This window comes from Pholcus phalangioides, unplaced genomic scaffold (genome assembly GCF_987345545.1).
Source record: "Pholcus phalangioides strain wild (caught in Gottingen) unplaced genomic scaffold, Ppha-v1.0 ptg000008l_1, whole genome shotgun sequence".
NCBI lineage: Eukaryota > Metazoa > Arthropoda > Arachnida > Araneae > Pholcidae > Pholcus > Pholcus phalangioides.
The window spans coordinates 44,020,898-44,044,884 of NW_028301601.1; the positions used below are offsets into that span (position 1 = coordinate 44,020,898).

Genomic DNA, 23,987 nt, shown 5'->3' on the forward strand with positions numbered 1-23,987 from the left:
CACATGTTGCTCGTTCCTACTAACAGTACTACCCCGCGTACTGTTCTCAGTGATGTGGCTTCACACATAAATTGTATCTTCATCACTTTATGTGAACAACCAGAGGGATATGGTGATGGCTCGGGTAGAGTGTGTCGTCTTATATGTTCGAGTGGCTCGGGTAGAGTGTGTCGTCTTATATGTTCGAGTGGCTCGGGTAGAGTGTGTCGTCTTATATGTTCGAGGGCAAAAGCAAGCTCCTCGATGCTGGAATCGGCGATAGCTACCCACATGAGCTAAAGCTCAGGAGGGAGCTGATCCCGTCGATGTTTCTTATAGAGAAGCAGTTGGGTGTTTACTGTATCTAGCAGTAGCTACTCGTCCGAATATAGCTTTCGTTACAATCTTTGTGTCTCAAGCTATGTGTAAACAAACAGAAGATGACTGGATTTGTGTAAAAAGGATTTACAGATACCTTCGTAGTACCACTGATTTACGCCTGAAGTATTCTCTGAGATCATCACTTGGTGATGAGAAAACTCCACGGTCAACATCTGGAATGGTCTCTTTGTACTCAGGTGCTGCTATCACCTGGTGGTCAAAACTTCAACACAATGTAGCCATCTCCACGACGGAAACTGAGTATGTAGCCGCAGGTGAAGCTGCTAATGAATTGGTTTAGTCGAAGCTGTTGTTCAAAGAGCTAATCGGATTCTGTGGCATTCCAGTTCTCTATGTAGACAACCAAAGTGCTATAAAGCTGGTGCAAAATCCGAATTTCATCACAGATCAGAGCATATTGACGTTCGATTTCATTCAGCGCGTGAAAAATGTGAAAGTAACGCAATGTCTGTGATGCATATACCGTCTCGATTTCAAAGAGCGGATATTATGACGAAACGATTGTCAAAAGTAAATTCAATTGCATTCGTGAAAATATTGGGCTTCATATCGGGGGAGGAGTGTTGTGTGAATTACGATATCTCGCCAACCTTGGCGGCCGCGTAAGTTGTACCAATACCTTCTAAAGCAGAAGGTGCTCTAGAAGGTGTTGGTTGTACCCCCCAAATCAGCGGTTCGCTTTGTTGCAGTAGAAATTTGTACTCGCGGAGAGTAAGTTATATGTTTATATGTAAGTTTCACTTTATAATTAAAGTTAATAATTAGTTATGCCTATCGTATTGTACTTCAAACTTTACTACACCTTGCGTTAGATAATCCCAAGATAAATATTTATAGCCAGTTTCATAACATCCATAGGATGGAAAAATCACTGAATGGGATCCCCTAACATTCCAATCCCCTGTTATCTTCCAAAACATCTGAAAAATCGAACGTCTGGTCACCAGTTCTATGATTTTGTTTGAGTGGTTTCACTGCCAAATCGGGCAAGTTTAAAAAAGTTTCGGCGGGAAATTTATGGCTTTGGTGGGTGGAAGTTTTTGTGCTGTTTTTGCAAACAGCATTTGTGGCAGAATTCTATTTTGTTTTTGTGAAAGCAAACAAGTTTTTCTTATACTTCACTTCATGTGGCATTTCTTTTCAAAGGGGAGATGCCCAGCCCACCACGGTCGCAACTAGAAGGGAGCTGGTGAGTTTGGTGCCCCGGATTAGAAGTGGAGGTGTGCAAATTTCCCCCTTTAAATTGTCCTTAAACATTATAAGGGGGGGGGGCAAAATGCATACTTACCCAAGCTGCCCATATTAGCTGATTGCAACCAGCTAGTTGCGGTCCTGCAGCTCACCCATCCCCGTTATGCATGGAAGTCGTGGATACTGTATATAGAATTTTCATCCCAACACATTGTTTATAGGTGCACTATTTGTAAAGTGTTTCCCAAAGTGGGCAATATCGCCCCCTCCCAGATAAATTAAATAATTTTTTGGGGAAGGGGGCAACAGAAGTGAAGTTGGCATCAAAGAATGCTATAAGTATGACATAAGATACTATATGGGTTGACTTAAGAGTTGGTGGGAGGCAATGAGAAGAACAAAATTTCAAAAAAGCAGAGTGTGGTAGAACAAAAAGTTTGGGGTTGGCAGTTTCCCACACTTTTTGTGCTGCCCTATAGGGTGGTTTCCCGCCACAAATTCTAGTCAAGGGGCCCTGCTGCAGGATGGGGGAAGGACATGAAAGAAACAGCTGTGAAGCATTTGAGGCAAAAAAAAAAGAAAACATGAGACTATTTTTAGAGCCTTAGTAGGTCCCCCGTAACCGTGAGGACCCTCTAAACAGAACTAGGAGCTCTAACTAGCCTGAAGGTGCCTGTAGTTTGTCTCCAAAATCATTGACCTAATTCCTAATAAAGAGGTCCCTGTTTCTACCTGTGCCCTCTCCCTAGGTGTCTGGTTAGTCACCCTTGAATTTTGGCTGTTTAAATTAAAAGACCACTTGAATTTTAAGGTAACACACTAATAGTTTCTTTTTTCGCTCAGTTCTTAAATATTAATTTAGCATCTAAGTATCGGGACCTTTGGTGCCATCTAGAACTCCTTAATACATGAATATTAAGACGTATATGAAGGCGTCTTAGTGCCATCTATCGGGAGACGAAAACGTCATCAGCAAAATGAAACACGTCATGCAGCAGCTGCTGCCATCTGATATTTATAAAATAGAAAATAAAACTTATTTATTCTTGAAAACTAGATGGCAGTTAAATCTTCGTCGAATATTTTTCACACTATAAAATCATGTAGGTCAGAGCCATAGTTTTCGGGGGAAACTACAATGAGCAAAAACTGACATTTACCTTAGCGACGTATATTTTTCATCGAGCTTATATCAGGTTTTTTGGATCACGTGATTTTTTTTTTGAGGGACATACAAGGTAACCAATGTGGCGACTTCCTGTGAGATTCATGAAAGAAACAAATCGAAATTAAAGAAACAGAACTGAATCGTTTTTTCTTTTTTTAATGGCAGCTAGAAATAGTGTTTTTTTTTACTTCTAATTTATATGGGCCCATAATTAATTTAAAAACATCCTAAACTATATGCATTGATGCAATTGGATAATATAAGACAATACGGAGACATTAATTCTCATTTTCCCGCTTGAGAAGATATAAATAAAAATTTGAAATCAATGTTATTGCATGAATATCCACCTCAAAAGTGGGTCTGGCTCATTATTTAAAATTTAATTTTCTAGGCTTCGTACCTCGTACTCAATATTTCCAAAACCAAAGATTCAATTCAATTTTTAAAATTATTGATGTAGCGGAGAACCCCATTAAATTAAATTTCCACATTTCTACGCTAAAATCGGCAATTTTTTTAAAATTGATTTCTATGGGGATCATCCAGTGCATGTTCCTTAGGAGTAGGCTGACCATATTTCTTCGAGAGAAATACGGAAAATACGCCAATTATCGTCGGAAACGACACCGGGACAGTCCCGATTTTTTTGCAAAAATGTCCCGGTTTTTCACGAAGCCAACTTGACTTTTTATTCTTCAAATCAACGATTAAAATTATCTTTCCAACACAGAAATTACATTACGATAATTACGACTACAAACAAGAATATGCATCTCACACATTTTTTTTTTTTTTCTTTTTTTTAAAATTCATTGCAATTTGAAGTTGTACTTCATTTCCCGAGATTGGCGACTTTTCTCTGATTTTAGCACGAGTTGGCGGCTTTGCGTACTTTTGGCATCATTTTTGGCGATAATCGGCGATGTCCCGTATTTCGAAACTCAAATTCCCGTATTTTTCTGGAATAAATATGGTCGGCCTACACATTATTAATATAAGCTCGATGATGTCCATATAGATTATTTTGTACTTGTCGGTTGTCTGGACAACTATTGGCTCATTTTTTCTTGAAGTGACTGTATTCAGGGAGAGTCTTACATCGATTGCAACCTGCATCTGGACGGCTTTACTGATAATAAGAAAAATATTCTACATCTAGTTATTTGCTGCCACCTATGGTTCAAAAATCATATTAGTTGATAATGTTTCGTTTGCTTTTTAGATAATAGACAGCAGCAAACAATCCTTTTTTTTTGTGATTCATTAATGAAGCTCTTCAATTCCTACATAGATGGCAGCAAAAGCTACAGTATTTCGACATCGACTCCAAATCGCTTTAGTATGAGCTGACCATATAGAGGTCAAATATTTTGTCAAAATTTTTTAAGGGTCTGGCAACTGTGTGGATGGCTGTTCTGTGATTTCAAGTCAAAGACGGCTATATTTACATCACGATTTCCAATTAAAACCTATCATGTATCGAGTAAAAGTATTAGTAGTTGGGCCAACGGACAGCGGTAAGACAATAATTTCGAACTTTTTAGCGGAAGCGACGGATATATCGTCTGGAATATATCATCCAACCCAGGGCGTAAGGATACTCGAGTTCGAGAGCGACAACCTGAACGTCAACGGTAGAGTAGTGAAGGCGGACGTCGAGTTATGGGATTGCAGCGGCGACACCAAATTCGAGAACTGCTGGCCGGCGATGATGAAAGACGCGAACGGGGTCGTCCTGGTTTACAGCAACACCACCGGTGGGGGCGGAGCGAGGTACGTCGAAAGAGAGATGGACATGTGGTACACGAACTTTGTTCAGTCCCAGGGACTCAGAGAAGCCCAGTGCGTAGTTTTCTGCCATCAGAAGCCCGACGGCGCTCATAGCCACAGCGTCCAGTTATCAGGACTCTTTTCAAAATTGCTTTGCATCCGCACCAACATAGAAGAGAACGGGACCATGCTCAGGAGGGAATTCAACGCTTTCCTGCAGAGACTCATGAGCACTCTCAGTGAGAAAAGGGAACAGGAAGAACTTGTTATCATCAATCAAAATTGAAAACAAAATGTGACAGCAAAGAAATTTTCATATTTTTGCCTCCAAGAATGCCATTTCTTATTGTTAAACCAAACTACTTTTCCGCAACACACTATATTGAGAAATGATATTGCTCTACACTATTCATGCAAATTGAAGAATCAAAGCAAAGAGAAAATTTACAGCCCCTCCCCCGGGAGAACTAAATCACCATCTTGCAATCCTGGCAAGTAATAACCGCTACACTACACAGAACTATTTGTTTCCTTTGAGACCCACTGCTACTAAACCAGACATGCACCTTGTCCATATTCCTCTCTCCCGTTTTAAGACTGTCCATACCTGGTAACACACACAAGAACATATCTATATACTCCAAGGAGGGAGAAAAACAATGCTTTGGTAGTGGTTAGCACATTCAACTGGATTGCAAAGGATGGTGGTTTACCCCCCCCCCCCCCCCCTGGAGACCTGTAAACTTTCATTTCAACAATTCATCTTATTGTATCTAGTTGTACATTCTACACATCACACTGCATTTACATATGAATACTGTTGCAACAACCTAGTCATTTTTGTGTTTGCATCGCAAATCACATGTTCTGTTGGAGAACTAAATTTTCAGCATGGTAAAAATTTTGTGGCAGGCATGTAACAATTGTTTTGAATAACTAAAATCCTGTTGTACATGATTGTGTTGCAATAATTAAATGTGTTTGAATTTATCACTACGTTTAATGTTGGGTTTTAGATTGTACAAGTGTACTTCAACTGCTTAACCTCTTCAAGTAGGTTTATTTTATAGGTTAAGAAATAATTAAACACTCTTAAAATATACAATTTTTACAAAAAGTAGGCTCTTTTTATATTTCCACAAGTGCAAAATAGGTCACTGAGTAATTTTTCCTACGCCCTTGTGACAAATGCTTATATTTCTTCATTGTAGTGGGCCTTGTTCTGGTTAGGAGCAGGTGGCTTGTCATTGTTAAATGTAGTGGTACAAAATTAACCTTTACCACGGCAATCATGAGATATCTAAGGTTCTTAGAACTCTCATATCGGCAACTTGGAGCCAAGATACCATTGTAAGTTTCCTTCTCCCCGTCCTGTCAATCAACTGCCAGTGGGCAGAGTCAGCTTCTGTTCAAAGTCTGCTGATAACCGAAGGGAGATGTTTTTCCTCTCCCCTCCAGGTTGTATAAGATTATGCTTGCAGCATAAATAACAAAACTATTTCCTCTTTCAGCTCATCATCTGTTAGTGATGTGAGAACAGTTCAATAAGGCATCACTGCACTTGTGTTCATAAGAAATCACTAAGCATTTTTAAATTCCAATTTATTGTGAGAAGAAAGTAAATACAATCCATGAAGAGTTTTGATCAGTTAGCTACATAGAACTCTCGTTATTCAAATTACGTAAAACAATCAACATTAAGCATCCCACATGTTTTGTATTGCTGGTGGTGGTCATGCAGTAAAAACCCATTCTTACTCTAAATTTCCTTCTTAGGCTAAAGCAACGGTTCTCAATTGGGGATGCCACGACCCAATTTTAGAATTATAAAAAACATAATTACTGCGAAGTGGAAATAAAATGAATGATTGAAAAAGAAACGTTTAAGAAAATTAACATGCAAAAACACTGTTGCAAGGTTGATGGATCACAGCAGTAATATTATGATTCTGCAAAAATTTTACTTGTGGTCACATCTCTCGATAAATGTGTGAACCATTGTTTTAGTTAGGGCATGCCCAGGTATTGCTGTCCCATCACATTTACTAGTAATGGATAGAATGTACTTTATTGTTTGAGAACATTCTCACTGATAGATGGCTGTAGTTTCTGAAACTATAAACAGAGGTCCATGGCAGACACAAACATTTTCAGGGATCCATGATTAAAAGTATTTGGGAACCACTGCTCTAAAGAAATACAAAGATGATAAGGTGAACATTGCAGAGCCATAACCACTTCATGTAAAAGGTTTTTTCAAGAAATTTGGATTATCTCTATTTGATAAATCAGTGATAAATTTGGCAACCTTGAGCTATATAACCTTAACATGTTATAAAAAGCAAAAGGAAGAAAACGAAAAAAAAAAAAGTATATATATATATATATAATATAAGGGAAAAGTATAATAGATAAGGGGCCGTTCAAGTATTACGTCATCATCGATGGGGGGGAGGGGGGTTTCCGATTTGCTGTCTTTTGATGGGGGGGGGGGTTGGATAATGCTTACGTCAACAACCACCCCTTATGAAAATACGGGTAAAGCTGACGACAAAATTTTGCTGGCAGGGGAGGGGGGTCAAAAAAAAGCTAAAAATTTGCTTACGTAATACTTGAACGGCCCCTAAGGTATAGATACGAGAGAGTTTTATAGTCTTATTTTCACCCTCACTCTGTGTGTTTTGTTTTGCTCATATGTATAGTAGCAAGATACATTATATGTGTGGGAAAAAATCACTTAACATTTCCGTATAGAGAGAAAGAGCAACTTTCGTAGAGATAGGGTTACTATAAAGTTTCATGATGAAGAAGAGAGAGGAAAGAAAACACTGTGTTTAGACGTAATATTAAGCCAGTGATCATAAAGTTAACGTGTAAGGAAGTCCGATTTTTTTGGGCTTAAAATTTGGAAAAAAGTTAAAAAAATATATTTATAATACTATCTATGTATAAGAAACCCTCTCCCATTTTTGGCAAAGAGGGGTTCCTTATACATGTTAAAATTCTGTAATAAAGACTGACAAAACCAGTTAACTACCATTGGCTATTCTGGTATTTCATAGTCGTGCTTTAGTTAAAAAATATTAGAGCAATGACATCACGAACCTGATTCGAGACCACCTCTACTGAGCCAAGGCGACAAGAGCAACAAAGGGATGAGACAGCCCTGGAACTTTCTTAGAGTATGAAGAAATAAAAATCACACCACAGGAAAGAATTTTCTGAGTGGCTTAGCCTAATCTTGATGGCTTTATACAACTTGATAATTTATCACTATAGCAGAAGGGCCTAAACTCCTCCTTCCCAGACAGTATTTACCTTCTCAATAAATTGGATCCAGGCCTGCAGTGACTTCTGATGAATGAATCCATCCACCTCATATTAATTTTTCACATTATTAAAAATACATTTTCATATCTTGACCCTTCCAGCAGGTTCAGAAATTTAAATGGAGAGACCCTATTCGCGGTAACTAAATTAAAAAAAATTAAATTTGTGCGGTTCCGTATCTTTCTCGATCCTAATTCTAAAATTGTAAAGAAAAAGTTATAGTAAAATGTCTACTTTATGCAATAAAAATTTTACTTGCATCATATTTCATAATCGCACTTCTTCCTTCGCTTCCAAGTACCTAACTTGGAACATGAACTTCCAGAAGTTTCTGCGATATATTTTGAAGCAATCCTCTAAACATAAGCCTACATTGCAGTCCGGGCACCAGTACATAGTGTCTCACTCCCCTTAACCTCTGGCAGAGCAGCACACTTAGCATCTTCGAGACCAGGACTTCAAGATCAGTGGTATCTTCTCAAGGAAGTGCCTCTCAACCAAATGGTGTGGTGACAGGTTTATGGGTGGCCTCCTAATACTTGAGAGGTTTGTGGTAGTTCTTTTTTTCTCAAGGAGCTGTCAAATTAGCCCAAGGTGAAAGTTTAGATGATCTACCTTATTTTCACAGCTATTGAATATTTTTTTTTCCAAACCGAGTGCTGCCATTCACATCTCAGAAGTGAAGTGAGTGATGTCTAGTGACTGAATATTTATACTGTTTGTAGGTCTGTGGCGAGACTTTTTAACAGGGAGATCGGCTGCATTTGCGCCTCGAAGTTGGGAACTACAGAAAACCAACTTCAGCCGACCATTACTGTGGCGATGGTGGAGCTTGAACCCGGGTCCCCGCGATGCGAGTCTGTCACTATGACCACTCGACCATCACAGTGGCAGCTATTGAATATTACTAGTACGTTATGAATGGAGACATTTAGTAGTTTGCCAAAACAATTTCATGTACCATTTCTTTTTTTCAGTTTTAATAAGCACGGCTGAAGCTTTTGATCTTCCAAATCAACAACTCCTATCGCTTCATTATATTTTAAAATGCATTCTGGTTTACATTTTTCATTCCAAAGTTATTGCAGAAGCAAGATTAAAATAAATGCTACTGGCTTTTAATCCATCAACTTCTAACCATAATTTTGTCACAAACTTTTGAAATATACTCCCAATTTTTCAGTTTCGTGGTTTTTAACCTATTTCAGAATTTCTAGATGGCCATAAAGTTCCAGCAGCATTTCTACTGCAATTCAATTAAAATTTGCCAAATTAGATGGATATGATTGCCCATCTAATATCCATTTCTAAATGAAGCTTAAACTGATTTTATGACAATTGAAAATGACTTGAGCCCATCTGGATTTTGTAACTGAAAATCTTGAATCATCACTGGAATAAACGATAAAAATCCATACATAGCAAAATGTCAGATTCACAAATTTAAAAGGCTTTTATGCCAAATTTTGATGGCCAGAGGGATGTATTGCCTGAATGACAGATGCTTTTCTCACAGTGTGAAAGACTTAGTTTTAGGAAAAATTTATTTCCAGAAGTAGATTTGTTGAAAAGTATAAATGCTAGGCTTCTGCGCTACACCCATCAGCATTATCAATCCTAAAGAAACATAAATATCTCCATCCACTGGCTTCTATTCGGTCAGTTGCGATTCTCCCACTCACCTCCTTCGTTGTCTTTTTCTTTCTTCTTTGGCAGCAGTTGTTCATCTGTTAGACTTATCTTGCTTAGAGAGTATCTTTTTGCTAGGTCAAAGGTCATTACAATGACTTAAAAAATCTTCTAAGAGGCCAAGGCTAGCCATAGATATTGAAAAAGTGCAATGGCCCAGCAAAAAAATGCCAATGAAGTAAGTGGGGCGAGACATACAGTGATCCACAAATAGGACCCATCATCCCATAATGTACCACGTACTGAGAGGGGTTAATAAATCCACTCAAACAGATTTTATTAGATCACACACGACCTCCATATATTATCATGTGATTAGCAATTTATAGCCGCAGGAATCAAATTACTGTACTATATGAATTGTACACACATACATAAAATTCTAACGTAGAAACATCAAGCCTTGTAACATGAAAAAATTATGGAGTCTGGTTAGTTTTTGCTTGGAAATTACATGGTTTATTACCTCACAGAGGCACCAAAATACAAAATAAAAAGTACACAATTCTACAGAATTAAAAAACAATAAAATGTGATTTACAATGAATTTGGCCCAATTGAATAATCGTACATGGTGTGAATGGAACATTCAACAAGGTACACACACACACACATCATTGTTCATGTGAAATATGCTCATGAAAATCTGACATTTCTCGTCACTAAAACTGTCAATTTGCATTCAGATGACTAGAAACACAAAAATCAATGAAAATTACTGCATTTATTCATGTAAATTACTTTTAAAAAGTTAAAATTCGTTGGAATAAGCACTACAGTGTGAAAAAAACAAAACAAAAATGTATTTGTGAGTATAATGTAATCGCCACATTGGCAAATTTTTTTCCAGAATAAAATTTTGCTTTAATGTAAATACTGTTTTCTTCCATTATACAAACAAATATTTGACCGAAATTGCTTGCTAGATGCTGGGAACCAATTCTGAATGGTCAAAATACAGTTATTGGCAAGTAAAAATTATACACTAATTTTCACAGTCAATGTCTTGGAGATTGCATTCATAAAAACACAAAATTAACGTAAGCATCACATCAGTGTAAATGTTCCCTCCACGTGTCCAAAATCATATTTTTTGGGAAATGTCATGGCGGCCAGGCCAAGAAAAATGGCACACAGTAATCAAACAAAGGCATTGCATACAATATTAGAAACAATATTTTTTTTCACATAAAAAACATGTTGTTTTGTTTTTATTTCACATATGGTTCTATCAAAAACAGATGAATATAGTATCCATTTGAATTGCTTCCTGATGATTTACGATACGGTGAATGGGGAAGTATTTTTCTTCCTCGCGTATGCAGAAAGGAATATTTCTGACTATTTGCATAGTTGAAGGGTTAACCAGGTGAAGTACAAAAGACTGGATACCAACCAAAGATGAAGATGAGAAAGAAAATTCACATGCTTCAGCAGATAATCGAACTACCAACCTCTTTTTTTCATAGTCCAGGGAAGAGGCTATTGTCATTAAGTGCTATTAGCCAAGTTAGGAGGCTGACCATGTGTAGTTCCATTCAGCATACGTATATGCTCTAAAGCGGAGGCATGCACAACTTCCTGTCCATGAAAGGTGTTCTGGTAAAAAAAGTATCAACACGCAACACGATGAATACCTAAGCTGACCATTACATTCTTCATAAAAACACAAGAAATTAGGCCCCATACAAGATATCTCTAATTATTGCCAATCATTGCATTTGCTAGTAAAAGAGCTAATTAAAGCTGAAAATATAGTCAAAGGCAAGTAAAGCTGCCCATTATAGCAAAAAAAAAAAAATTGTCAAAGGCAAGTGAAGTTGGCATCTATTGCTAAAATTGCTGAAAAATTGGCAATCACCGAAAATAGAAAGTTACTGCAAGTACAATAGGTAAAAATATAATTCACCAAAAATATGCTTGACAAAGACGCGAGATAATTTACATTCAATCCTGCTTATAATGTTCTTGTTTAGAATGTTTTTCCACTTAGTACAATTTATTTTTGTGAGCCCCTCAACTAATTCTCATTAAGATTTCCCATTTTTAAAGAGTTTTCCCACATACAATTTTTTTTATAGCAGTTTTTTTCGGAAAACATTATAAGCCTCATCCACTGTACATAATTATTCTGGCTCACGTACTAAAAAGGTTGTGCACCCCCTGCTCTAGAAGAAGAAATTGTCAGTCCTCTGTAGCATAGTATAACGGTAGAGCACTCACCCAAACTGTAAGAGGTTGGTGGTTGATTCTCTATAAAGATATGTGAATTTTCTTTTTGAATTTCATAGCCATCTCTGCTTGGTAGCTGGTCTTTCATACTTCATATGAACAGCAGAGAGCAACATTGTTTCTCTGTTTAACCAGGCATTTCAGAAAGCAATTTTAAGGGTGAAAGCTGGCAACACTTCATGATACGTGTCTGTCCAGACGGTCCTGTTTTTGTGAGAATGTTTCTTATTTCTATGAAGATGGTGGCTAATTTTGTTGAAAAGTGAAACAATCAAGTTAATTTTTCAATGAATTGTCTAATTTATGGTTTCATTGATTTGTATTTTGTGAAGGGCCTGTTTTCTAAACGTGAAATTTTAAGAAAAGTCTCAGCACTAATTTTGGCTGGACTAACACCTGAATTGATTAGACATATTGTCACCTTATAATAAAGACCCTGAACATAAAAAATTCTCAACTTTACAGGAAGAGCAAAAAAAAAAAACATGGGGAGGAGCATTCCATTGAGTAACGCATAAAAGGGGTTAATTTTTTCTCCATAAAGAGGGAGCAGATCCATGCCATTTTTTTAAAACGCTATAATTGGGTGAAATATGCTCTCAATCCAAAACTGTCAAAAAGCTATTTTCAAAAAGTATTGATGTACAAGGTGACCACATAATGACTCTTCAGAGAGGGAATGAGAAATTGAATTGAAATTGACTGGGGGTGTGAAGTTCTTGACCTAATAAAGAAAAGTTGAGAACTGCTGCATTAAAGTAATGGTCGCAGAAAACTTTTTCCTAATCAGAGGACAATTCCTACTTTTTCCTAATGGTTCAGAGAATTTGACACAATGGAATTTTACCATGGAAAACGTTGAATTAGAACCATTGTTAAATATGCATGACAATTCACACTACTCAATTGAAGAATATAGCACAAAAAACCACTAACACTTGAAAATTTAAAAAAAAAAACCAATGACATGTAACATATCCCATATCAACTGTGCTCATAGTATTATAGTGAAAAATTCAAATTTTTTTAGGCACATCATAAATTATAGGAGCATGAGTGAAGTACAAAAAAAGTTTTAATAAAGACAAATAAATAATCGTGCCTGGAAATGACATTAAAAAACTTAGAAAACACAAAATTGACAATTAGTGCTTTTGAAAGTGTTCAATACAGTATCAAAACGGTGAAAAATAAAAATGAACAGTAAACATAACTTACTGAAAGAGATGCACATGAACCAAGTTTCTTAAAACCACAGAGCAAATGATTGCAAATTAAAATTATCAACGGGACAAATTGCTAAAAGTACAATAAGAATTACCATTTACAACAAACATATTGGTTAATTCTCTAACATTAATAGCCGTTTAACTTCCAAGCTGATTGAATTACTATGGAAAGTTATTATTAACACACAGCATAGAATTGAGAGTTTTCATGGATGTTGTCAATTGAAAGAATTTCTCCAGGCAAAGGACAGTCATCGGTATGAGTTAATTTCCTTCTCAATGTTTTCCCAATGCTAGTCAGTTGCATTAATGGTTGTTGAACAAAGATTCACTTTTAGCTGAAAGTCCAAATATTTTCAACAATTGAATGATCAATGAGCACAAGGCGTACTAATGGTACCCCCCCCCCCCCCCACCCATCTTCTTAGGTGTTGCCTTGCCCTGACTCATCACTGTGGGTCTGATTTTTCATGAGCATCATCTGTATATCTAGAAGGATGTGATACAAAAGAGATGCAGAGTCCCCTACAAATCTTTCATGTTCTTTTATTCTGGCAGCTATGGATCTATTCAACGTGCCAATGCACACTGATTGCACATATAAGATATTCTGTAGATCCCCTCCCCCATATAAGGTGAAGGGGGAAGTGCGATGATCTTTCATAAATCGAAGGATTTGATACATTTTCTTATAAGGCTGAACAGAATTTTGATGTAATTTTCGTTCATAATTTTCCCGATTTCTCATTAATTCCAGGAATAAATAGTAAAATTGTTTCACTGATTGGTGTTTCTTCATTATTTATTGAAAGTTTCTCATTGGAGCATAAATGGAATGTTCTATATAGTTATCGATCTCAAATTAGGAAACTTGATTCACAAAATTAAAAAAAAACCTATATACACACATTTTTTAGCTTGATTAGGCAGTTGCAAAATCAACACAGTCAAAACAGAATAACCATTAGGTGACTGGCATTAAATAAATTGGCAGCCTATTTTTTTAGAATTGATGAATATATGGTAGAAAAAAAATTATTTTGTACTGTTTTTCTAAAATTAGGAAAGCAAAGCATAAAGGTATTTTAAGCTGCTTACATTAACAATTGCCTAATCACAACTAAAAACAAATTAAAAAAAAATAAAAACAAACATGAATACTTATTTTAAATACAAAAAGATTATAAGTGCATAAGAAAAAAAAAACAACCACGAAAACATCAATCAATGTAAGAAAATGACTAGAAAACAGGAATTCATGCATATAAATTTATAAAACAAATTAGTAAGTTTCAAAGTTCGGTATGTGAGCATTAAACAGGGACTGGAAAAAATATAAAGCACATTGATTTCTTCATTGTAGCAAATGAATAAACAAGTTTCCATCACCTTAATTTGTTCGGAAATGGTACGATATTTATATGATGAATAATGTGTCTTGACACACACGCACATATATTACATACACTTACATTGCATAGTAGTGTTAAAACGTAATATAATCACACTTGGTAGGAAAATACTAATAATGGTAATGAAAGTCAAACCTGTATTTTTCCACCAACAATAATAACACGGAAAATTATTATGTATTATAATCTCGTAATTTCAAACAATTATACTTTCATGAACAGTACTTCACAAGGATTTTCAGTAATTAACCCTTTAATGCTCATCGACTTTCCCTGTTCGAGCATGATAGAAAATGGGTTAAGAAGAAATTAAACTGATGTTAATTGTAAATGACTTTTGAAATAGGCTTTTTTGGGAAATTTGACCAACTTCTTCGAAATGGTAACGCAACATTGAAATAAAACAAGGCTGTAAATAAATCTTAAGTTACCAAGAATAGAATCAACATTCCAATCAGATTTTCACTCACCTATATAAAGATAATTTAAAAACATTATCATAGAGATTCTTTTTTTCCCATTTGAAGGATAACAAAACTTCTGGTTACTTGCCAAAATATAATAATTTGAAAAACAGCCTTAACTAAAAACAATACATTAACTTATGGCATCATGGAGACTAAGAACTTAGTATTGGCGGCGGAAGTTTTCTATGTGTGGTTACTAAATTGCAATCTGAGGACAATACAAAATTTTTGGAATTTATATCAACATATCTATCAATAACGAAGACAGTAACTATGTCCTGGAAAAGTCGAAAGAAATGTTATTTTTGACCTGCATTTTGTAGAAAAAAATTGTTCTGGCGCCTAGATTTTTTTGCGATTTGTTAAGCCCTGCACTAGTTAAAAACAATAACTAGCATTTCTAGTTTTATTCATCAAAGTGTGTCACGGTTTCTTGGGATATCAAACTTGGTCCTGGGTGTTATTCTGAGCCTAGAATATTTGTTTTATAAGGAATCAAAAGTTTGATAGATATGTCTGATATAGCTATAACGGAAACTGGTATACTATCACTGGGCAAAAAAGAAAGCCACACCTGTCTGAGAAACACTGGTTTTAGTACATAAGCTAATATGCATCAAGGGAAAATATTCTGAAAACAATCATTAGTATGAAATATTTGTGACCAAAATGTCCAAATGTTAATTCACTGGGTTACACTGATAATAACTCTACTTACTTCAAGAATTTTTTTCCATACCATGGAACTGAAAATTAATTAACATGCACAATAATTGTTTAACCCTTTAGCATTCAGGTCAGCCAATACTTAAATCCAGTTAGAGGGAAATGGGTATGTTTAGAGCATCGTTTCCCAAACCTTTTGTTCCATTGCCCCCCCCCCCCCACCAACTCAAGCAAACGCATAGGATCCTATGTTATATCCGTAGCTTCTATCTTTCCCCCCCCCCCCTCCCAGACCATTCCATAGCCCACAAGGGGGGCGATATTGCCCACTTTGGGAAACACTGGTTTAGAGGCTCTTGTGAAAGGCAAACAAGAAAATTATAGCTCTTGTCAGAGGCAAATATAAAAAAACACAGGTCAACATTCAATAAAATGGGTCAACACCTCAACAAGTTCACCTCACGGTTTTCATTGTTGAAATATAGAAAATATAAAGGTGTGTTTTTCACTGGAAAAATTGTTTATTTTACATTTGAAAAGACAGTCGCCCTTGGCATTCATTTTTGGTTTCTCTTGGTTTCTGTATTGATGGTCTCCTTATTTTTCAGGAAAACATTGTTGCAGTGCCAATTCTTGTATTTGAACAAAATATAACTTGTGTGTGGTAAATGTTTTAAAAACCTTTTCTTGAGGGTTTTCTAGTGCTTTTGGAAATGTTTTTATTAGAACCTTAATTAAATGTGTTGTTTCTGAAAATGAAAAACAAAAATTAAAATATTGACAATATAGTCAGCTTCATCGCTGCGGTTCTCTTTTATTGCAGTAAGATTATCATAGACAATAATATCAAAGATATCAATACAATAAGATTTCTCAAGAAAAAAAGAACTCAAAACTTTATCAGCCGTTGGTGTAGCTGCACCTGGCTACAATATAGTCCTGGATCCACATGTTCCTTATATCTATAGTAATCCCCGTCAAGGGGTTAGCACACCAATCTCTCGATGATTATAAAAACAAGTCTGCCATTCGAAATCGAAAATAAATTGTAGGTTCCAGTCTAATTAGCCCTCGTGTGCAGAAAATGGCTGTACTGCGACAAAAATGATCAAATAATCTAAAATTCTGTTTTTCTATGGGTGTAATAAAGATATGAAAGTTATGTATTAGATCACTTGCATACTATAAAGATTATTGGTAAAATCTGCAAATCCGCTCCGCAAACAAGAGAGAATATATAAATAGAAAAAAAGCTTGGACAAAGAAAACTTTTCCTGGATTTGTTCAAAGTTTAAATGGTGTTTCCTTCCAGAAGTCAGAAGGTACCTTGACAGTAAAGACATGAAATGTTCATAGCTCTTTGGATACTGGGTAATGTCCCTCAACACCATATGGTTTAAATGCTCTTAACTCAACATCTGGCATTCAGCTACCTGAACAGATAGAATACAAACATTTATGGCTTGCTATACACATACTTCACTTTATAAGTCAACTATATATCAATTGAATAAATGATGATTGCACAGGCAATGATCAAGATCAACGAGTAGAGGACAATTTCATTATGAGTAGCATAATGCAAGGGCTTTGTAAGTTCAAATCAGTAATGAATTGTTTCCATGACATAGACCCATCTATGGTACATTCTAGAAAAATTAATACAAGAAGTCTTATTACCATATTCTAAAAAATTAACTGAAAAATAAAGAAGAAACGGCTAACAGACAATTATATTGCAAACATTCTTTCAGAAAACATCGCCAAGAATCACTGGACTTCCCCTTCTAATGCTGCTGCACAAAGCAGATGTAAAAAGATGCCTAAAAAACAAAAGTTGATGGTTTGAGTTATTTGCAGATTTTCCATATTCACGGTGGCCCCATGAAAACAACCCCTTCCCTTCAAATACCAAGGGGCGACTGTATATAATTGAATAAATTAAAATGATTAAATATATTTTAATTAATTATAGTCATTTCCTACCTATAATGCAAGAATTTTAATTAAAAACCATCTGAATTTCTAAATATATTTATAACTTTTCTTCTTGATGTGCTGAAATATATATAGAGTAAATATTTTGTGAAATAACCCTGAAAAAAGTTATATAGATACAAGTTTGAATAAACATTTTTTTCAACAAAAAAAAAAAAAAAAAAAAAAAAAAGACCAAAAGCATCTTCCATTCATTCCTTGAGATTATATTAGTGACAATACAGATAAATCACTACCAGGATTCAAATGTTGGTAGTGTTTCCATTTCACAAAATAAAACATGTTCATAGACTAGAACAGTGGTTCTCAACCTTTGGAAGTCTGTAGTCTGGTTGATTTCTTTTGTTAGTGGAAGGCTTAGCCTCCCACACGACTAATGGGAAATGAACGAAGAGAAAAACAGCCAATCACTCACTGTCCAGTTTGACTGATGTTGGGGGTCCAGCAGTTGAAAAACACTGAACTAGAAAACATTCACTTTTTCATTATTTTGGTGGCAATTAAATGCTGTTGCAGATTATACAAGGAATTTCAACCTCCAAATAAGCAGAAATCACAAATGTGGATTATACATTCCTGCAAATTACATATATAGGAATTTTTTTTTCTCAAAGTAAGCAAAATTTGCATGAGTGATTTACATGCAGCTAGATTTTACACAGGAAATTATGAAAATCTGATTGAAAATTAATTGGTACATTTAGTTTGTTAAAACTAATAATTTAATTTTTATGCTTCAAAAATGACTATATTATTTAAAATTGAAATAAGCCGTTGTGATTGTTGAAGTCTGGTACAAGAACAAGATACAATTCATTTAATTATAGTATACAAATGAATATAAAGGCACAAAAGAATTATTTCCAGAAAGAAACTATTTCCAGAGTAGTGAGGTCAAAAATATAGAGATAACATTTTGCCGGAGGTGGACCAAGAGGTAGCTTTAAGATAAGAATCTAATTCCCCAAAAAACATCTGAACCTACGTGATTTATGGTTTTTTCAGCCTTGGTTAACAAACACTAAATGCATGTTTTAGTTCAAATTTTGTAGAAATTTCATAGTTGATTTTAGGTGATATGGATGTAATCACTAACATATCCCACGTGCATTGCAAGCTGCACTTTCGTGCAATTATCCTCAGATTTACCGTTACTTGAGTATGATCAATTTATTTGTGTCTCGGAACCACTCCTAGATATACATCTACTTCTCTTCCACGCACAGAAAGCTTTTGAGCAGTTTTATATAGAATAAATGATTAAGCTAAGAGAAAATATACAAAAAAAAAGGAGAAAAGAGCCAAGACTTGAATGTTTTCAGCAGGGTTGTTTGGTTTAAACCACAAAAAATCAAATAAAAGTTGCCTAAATATTTTTTTTCCTTTAAAAATATCATTGATTCATCACTAGCCAAAAAAATTTTTTCATCTTACCACATTTTATATTCTTGGGGTACATTCAGATGGTATATTTTTAGATGATATAAGTGGTTTTTTTCCAAAAAGACTCATAAAAAAAGTGACCTGAATATATATTTTTTCAGATATGAAGTATCTTAGTTATTTAAAGTTATATACAGAAACCAAAATCACCAGTCTCATTATTACCACATTTTCTAACCTTTGGCTAAATTCTGATGCTCTATCTTTAGCAAATTCATTAATAAGGATTGCATCACATCTAAATGTAGTGGTGTATTATCTCACAGGGTTTTTCTCTCACAAAGAAGCAGCAACAGTAGTGACACCATCATGCTAGGGGTGCGCACACACACACAGGTGGTCTTATAATTCAATAAAGACACCAGCTGTCCCTAAAGGACAAAGACCAGTGTACACACTAGTAGTTACATTATCTCAGACATTTTCATTTTCTTTCCCATAAGAAGTAGCACATCTCACACTGTAGGCCTATATTACCCAATCTTAATATTCTCAATAGTTTTTTTAATACTTCCATGGTATGGTATACTTTCATAACCTTTCATGGTTAAGCCCAGTTAATCAAGGTTCTACTGTATAGTAGTAACAGATTTATGGAAAATAATATATACATACAACTATATACAGGGTGATTATAATTAAAGAGTTTTGATTCTAAAACTATACAATAAGTACTGATTAGACTGATTTGAAAATTTGCATGGATACTCCCAAAGCAATGGAAATTTCTTTGGCAAAAAAAAGTGCAAAATGTGCAAGTAGATGATGCTGTACTTGGCCAGCAGTATAATCTATTTTGTGCAACCACATCCATCCGTGACTCTCTTTAATAGTCTAACAAAAAACCACCCCGAAGTAGCAGATAGAATAAGCTTCAAGCACATATTAACCCTGCTAGCTCACATCGATGCCTTTATGGCAAAAAGCTGAAGGTTTGAGATGCCCCTAGGAGCCACGATGCACACTTTAAGAACAACTGACATAAAAGAATGCAGACGTCGTTTTTTTTCTTTTCCTCCTTATAGTGCTTATTGAAGTTTTATAAAATGTATCTTTAAAATTTAGACCATACTTGGAACAAATTAAATGAGCTTACATAGGGATTACTGTGGGAAATCCTGTTTCTACTAATAAACCCGGTTCATAAAAAATTATCTTTGCTAACTACAGCATCCCAGTATTATGGGAATCCAAATAAATATATTTCCTAAATGCAATGTTATTTGGTTTGTTATGTACCATCCATTATTGAAAAATAATTTTAGTAAATGTTGACATGTAACAAGAACTGCAAATCGGAAAATTTTATTTTAACTGCAATCATGTGCTTTACCAAAACATGTACCAGTTTCAGACTGTGATAGAATAATTTATAAAATAATTGGAATTCAGTCAGGAATTTAAACATTTAAACAATTATATTTTATGCAATTTTAGTCATTCCCCCTTATAAGCTCTCTATATTGATCCACCTCTTTTTCAATGCTTTAGGCATAACAGAAAAAGTTATTATGCTTATAATTATAAAAATAAAGCTGACACTACTACTACAATTAAAAGAAATCCAAGGCAATGGAAATACATGGTGGAAGACATACCAGAAATGAAAACTTTCGCATGTGAAAAAAAAGCTAGACTGAATGGACACACTTGAAAAGTGCTCATAATCTCTATATACATTTGTACATCACAGTAAGTAGGAACAAGAAATGTGCATAATTATTCTCAAGATATTGATGATATTCTTTTGCTTTCCTCATAGTGCAACATCATCTTCACTACATCTGAATCATGGCTTATGTTGATGAGAGATGAGGTCCATATGAAATATATATACATTTCTTTTGCTATGATACATCATACTATATAGATTATACAATTATATAATATGTATATAAAAGATACTGGCTAAAATCTTTGTACAATCGTTGCTGACAAGCTAAAATCGAATGAAAATTGGGGTTCACTGGAAAAAAAATTAATTTAAAAAAAAGCAGTACTACAATTAGAAATGTGCATGAAATGTAATATAAGTAATGTTCATACTTATCTATATATATATGCATATATGTACGAATATCTTGCTGTTTCTCTAATTTGAGCAATTCAACCACAAAATGATGATGGGTATAACTTTGGCAGCGAAATCCTATCAATGTCAAGGCATCTGCAGGATTATTTCTTTCAGTTCATTTTCCTATACTGTACAAAGTATGGCAAGAAGCACACACGCACACAAACACAAATAATAAAAAAGAATCACATTTTACATCAAGGCATTCCATTGATCATATCTAATTGATCTTTGTACTCTTTGTAAATCCTTTGTAATCGTAGATTCGAACCGATAATTGGCAGCATCTCTGCAAGTAAATCCCTTTTCTTGAGACCCTGTGTCAAAAAAATTCAATTTTTTTTTATAAAATTATCAGGCAAAAAAAAAATGAAGTTGCTCATAAATACTCAATAACTATTTTTGCTTCAACTCTTTTTTTTTCTCAATTAAGTTTACATAAATTATACATATACAATATATATATTCTTCCCCACCTATATTTTTTTTATTCCAATAGGCCTTATTCTTTGTACAGCAATACAGACTTGCAATAACTCGAATTTCATGATTTTCTTTGAAAAATTCACTTCACATTTCTGAACTTCAATCATAATGGCAATAATCATGATTATGGCACACAAGATTATAGAGATTATTAAGTGTGATAGAGTAAAAAATTGTTTTACTTGATCAGAACGTAATATATAATGAACCTGCACTGATTTTTGAGAGATTACAGTATATAAGGATGGAACTTTGCCAGGATTCGGAAATGGAATCCCAAGGCTTGTTTGGTACCTGGCATTTTTACACAGGTCACAATTTCATACCTGGAGTACAACGTGTCTGAAATTAATTTTAGACTAATTTTTAAACTAATTAAGTTTCATTTTATTATAGAAATATTCTCTACATTTTTTTTTCGTAAATATTCATGGTGTCTTGAAATTATGTCTTGCACTGTATGTAATTTGTTTAATGTGATGCTCTTTGGAAACAAGAAAAGGCAGATGCATCGTCATCGAACACAAGTAGCTCAAACAAAAAAACAGGTGTTCTTCCAAAAATTTGGTCCCAATTAAATATTTATATGTTTTAAGACATATATTGATGTTACAACATCAATACCTGGATATTCAACTTATGCAGTTGTTTTCAGTCCTACCTATAGCATAACTTCAGAGGTATTACTATATATTACTAACTTTAATACCTTCTTATAAAAGAATATGCTCATAAAAAATTCATTGTAGTAAAATATACTGTTGAATCTAAAGGAGTTTAACATAACATTAAAGGCAGATACAGATAAGATATAAAAATAATATTGTTGTAGAAGTTATATCAGGTATTATTACAACGTTTCTTGGTATTATATACATATAACACCATAATCAACACTTAATTTCATAATATAGTTCAATTCTTCTTATATAAGCAGCACCATTGACAATTGATTTCCTTGCAATACTTAGCAAGCATACCATAGGTTGTAGAATGTTTAAGCAATACAATCAATAACATACAATAAGCATTTAAATTTTATTTTTTGTTGACAAAGAAATCCATCCTATGCAACAAGAGATTAAACTGCTCATTTTTTCACTCGCACGATTCAATGAAAAATTAAATCAATTCATCCTCAACATCAGAACTTACCAGAATGTTGGAATGCCAAGAACTACCAATAGTTTCTACAACGGGTCCCAGCATTTCATTACACAAGTCCCGCAATCTCGATTCTAGCCCTATATCAGAACAAAAACAAAATAAAAATAGTAAAAATTCTATAGTTCGAGTAACTAAGACTTACAACTACCAACAAATACAGTCTGCCGTCACTATTCACAGATTTCACATTCGCGATCTCTTCTCCAGCATTCTGGAAAACAGTTGTAATGATAATTCTCGTATCGGAACAAAATATAAGCTATACATGTTTAAACAAATGTTTTAAAAACCACTTTCGAAAGTTTCTCTGGTGTTTCTGAAAATGTTTGTGTAGAGAAATACTTATAAAAAGACTTGTTTCAATGTTTCTGAAAATGAAAAACTTTCAAGGAAAACTCAAACTATTACAAAGGATGGTTTCATTGCTGCTGTTCCCTGTTATTACTGCATTTATGAATTTGCAGCCACATATATCAAGAACTCAAAATTATATTAACGGTTGCTATAGCTATACCTGCTACTATATACCCCTATATCCACATGTCCTTCATGTAGAAAGTGGTTTTTCCGTGAGTGTGATGAAAAAGATACGCAAGTTATGCATTATAACTGTCATCTGTCATTATTCAATTATATTAAACAGCTAACAGACATTATAGAATTCTTTTAAAAACATCGCAAAGAATCACTAGATGCTCTTTCTGCCTCTGTCACACAAAGCAGATGCAAACAAAAGGCCTAAAACAATTTTATGGTTAGTTATTCACAAATTTTTGCACTTGCTGTCACCCCCCTCCCACCCACATGGAAACCTCGCTACTGAGGAACAATTATACTGCAATTCACAATATCAGGTAATTAACAAAGATTAAGGTGATTGATATAACTGACATTGAATAAAGAAAATCTAAAGAAAATCATGAATTAAGATTCTTATTTTATGCATTTTTGTGGAAAAGAGAAACTCTTTTTACTTCCATTCATAATTTCTTTTCTCAACTTACCTTCTTGAACCAGATATCTAACAAGTGCAAGCAACCAGAAATGATACTCTTTGGTCGAACTCAAGCATAACGATGAGGCAAGTTGCATGTCTAAATGTCCTAAAGTAGCTGTTGTTCTGATGCTGGGATCCATATTGAATATTGTTCTCGCTGATTTCATTGATTTGCTGTTAAATAACCAATTTCATTATTTTGTGAGACTAAACAACACATTTTGCTGCACTAGCAACTACATATGATTCAACATTAATTTTTATAAAAGTTGTATTAAATGTAA

The 23,987-nt window shown here is 34.6% G+C and overlaps 2 protein-coding genes across 2 annotated transcripts in view; one reads left to right on the top strand and one right to left on the bottom strand.

Annotated features, from left to right (window-relative positions):
* Positions 1-4,156: 4,156 nt before the first annotated feature.
* LOC149084332 (intraflagellar transport protein 22 homolog) lies at positions 4,157-5,486 on the top strand. Its single transcript, XM_089234702.1, has one exon. The coding sequence runs from the start codon at positions 4,218-4,220 to the stop codon at positions 4,797-4,799; it is 582 nt and encodes a 193-aa protein (XP_089090828.1). The 5' UTR covers positions 4,157-4,217; the 3' UTR covers positions 4,800-5,486.
* Positions 5,487-19,647: 14,161 nt separating this feature from the next.
* Hira (histone cell cycle regulator-like protein) overlaps positions 19,648-23,987 on the bottom strand; it is a 52,447-nt gene continuing 48,107 nt past the window's right edge. Inside the window, exons 25-27 of the mRNA XM_089234703.1 lie at positions 23,711-23,877; positions 22,695-22,783; positions 19,648-21,370 (exon numbers count right to left, since the gene is read on the bottom strand). Coding sequence (XP_089090829.1) covers positions 21,251-21,370; positions 22,695-22,783; positions 23,711-23,877 — 376 coding nt within the window. The 3' untranslated portion in view covers positions 19,648-21,250. The remainder of the gene's footprint in view (positions 21,371-22,694; positions 22,784-23,710; positions 23,878-23,987) is intronic.

What these genes read in the sequence shown, in the direction of transcription:
- LOC149084332 (XM_089234702.1), top strand. Translation starts at nt 4,218, where the DNA reads ATGTATCGAGTAAAAGTATTAGTAGTTGGGCCAACGGACAGCGGTAAG.